Source organism: Aplysia californica, unplaced genomic scaffold (genome assembly GCF_000002075.1).
Source record: "Aplysia californica isolate F4 #8 unplaced genomic scaffold, AplCal3.0 scaffold00090, whole genome shotgun sequence".
Lineage (NCBI taxonomy): Eukaryota > Metazoa > Mollusca > Gastropoda > Aplysiida > Aplysiidae > Aplysia > Aplysia californica.
The window spans coordinates 1,185,677-1,187,127 of NW_004797360.1; the positions used below are offsets into that span (position 1 = coordinate 1,185,677).

The 1,451-nt window shown below is 44.2% G+C and overlaps 1 protein-coding gene across 3 annotated transcripts in view; it reads left to right on the plus strand.

The window, feature by feature from the left end:
* Positions 1–1,451, plus strand: part of LOC101859231 (calcyphosin-like protein) — an 87,640-nt gene that overhangs the window by 26,831 nt on the left and 59,358 nt on the right. For 2 of the 3 annotated variants that reach the window (XM_035968843.1, XM_035968844.1), the window contains exon 2: positions 882–1,305. In XM_035968843.1, coding sequence (XP_035824736.1) covers positions 1,153–1,305 — 153 coding nt within the window. In that variant the 5' untranslated portion in view covers positions 882–1,152. Of the gene's footprint in view, positions 1–792; positions 1,306–1,451 lie in introns of all 3 variants that reach the window. The other variant, XM_005094858.3, reaches the window with a different exon arrangement.

The window sequence follows — 1,451 nt, forward strand, 5'->3', positions numbered from 1 at the left end:
GGGCAGTGCTACTGACTGAGTGTCTTTAGGCCATTCCCAAAGAGGGGATATTAACTTGTTCTTTTGCACAGTAGAATTGTGAATGGGCTGGTTTATTGTCATGCTCATACTGTGCCGAAGCAGCATAAGGGGAACTGCTGCCTTTTCTTTTCTCATCCTTACTATCGTCATTTTCCCTCTACTTCTTTTGTATGTTTTTTTTACTCTCTTGTGAACTGCTATTTCCTTGATAGTCGAAGCAGACCTTGTGCTGTTTAGGCCAGAGAGGTGAGCAGAATAAGCCTGATTCTGCGTTTGGACTTCTCTGTTGACATCCACCCCGTGGCGCTCATCCTTATGCAGTTGCGAGCGCCCTAAAATCTTATTAAAATTAAAAACCAAACGAGAAAAGTCATGTAAACAGCTTTTTCCCAACGTGGGACCGAGCAGAGCCTTGAATCCCCCGAACCGGCAACCTCAGGATTACGAGACCGGTAGCCTGATTTGTAGACTATCGACGCTGTAACATCATTATAACGTCGTGTGCGGTATGGTACTTAACTTGAGAGAAACACAATTCCCTTTTATCGTTTTGAATATCTAGGGTTTTCGTATATTAGTATAGATTAATATGAAGTCACTAATTATTGTAGATGAATTAAAAGTTTGCAGTGATGATCGGTTGGTAGATGTCGCTAGAACGGAAACAAGTATGCAATTAGGTTGCTCGTTTTTTTCCACTGATTGTTTCTATTTAACGTACTAAAGGTATAGGTTTTTTTTCTAAACGTCTTTGCTTTTTCCTTCTCAAAGTATCAAAACCTGAAAAACCCCAAAAACCAAAACAAAAGAAAAACACTTCAGAATTGACAAAAGTGCCTTGATCCTCATGTGTGTGCAAGAGTAGGATAACTGCAACTCGTGACTGGACGCCGACCGGACTGCTTGTACATTCCAGACACTGTTTGAACTCGTTTCCAATCCAACACATCTCTTGGAGCACTGCATCCTCCTTTGGCCATCTACCTCAGTCACAAGCAGCAGCTTCGTAGACGTGAGATCAGCAGCTTCCAGTTCCAGTCTCTTTCACCCGGTGGGGCTGGGAATACATCTGTCTGTAACGAGTGAAAAGAGCCCCACTGCTTGGTGGGAACGCCCACTTTGTGTGACATCATGAGTACAAAGCCCCAGCTTGAGCCTCACGCCCAGACGCTGGTGACGGCCCTGCAAAGTCAGTGTCTCCAGCGCGGATGTGGCGCCCTCAAGCAGCTCTCCTGTGTCTTCCGGCGAATGGACATCGATTACTCCAAACGTATCTGCTTTCAGGTATGGCGTCATTCAGCTGGCTATTTTTCTGTGACGTAATTTTATTGTTTTCTGCCTTTGATTAGTACTCACGTTAACTGAACAGCTAAGGAAACATTTTTTTGGGTGGTGGGGTATTTGGAAATAAGAGGGTTTTTCTTTGGGGG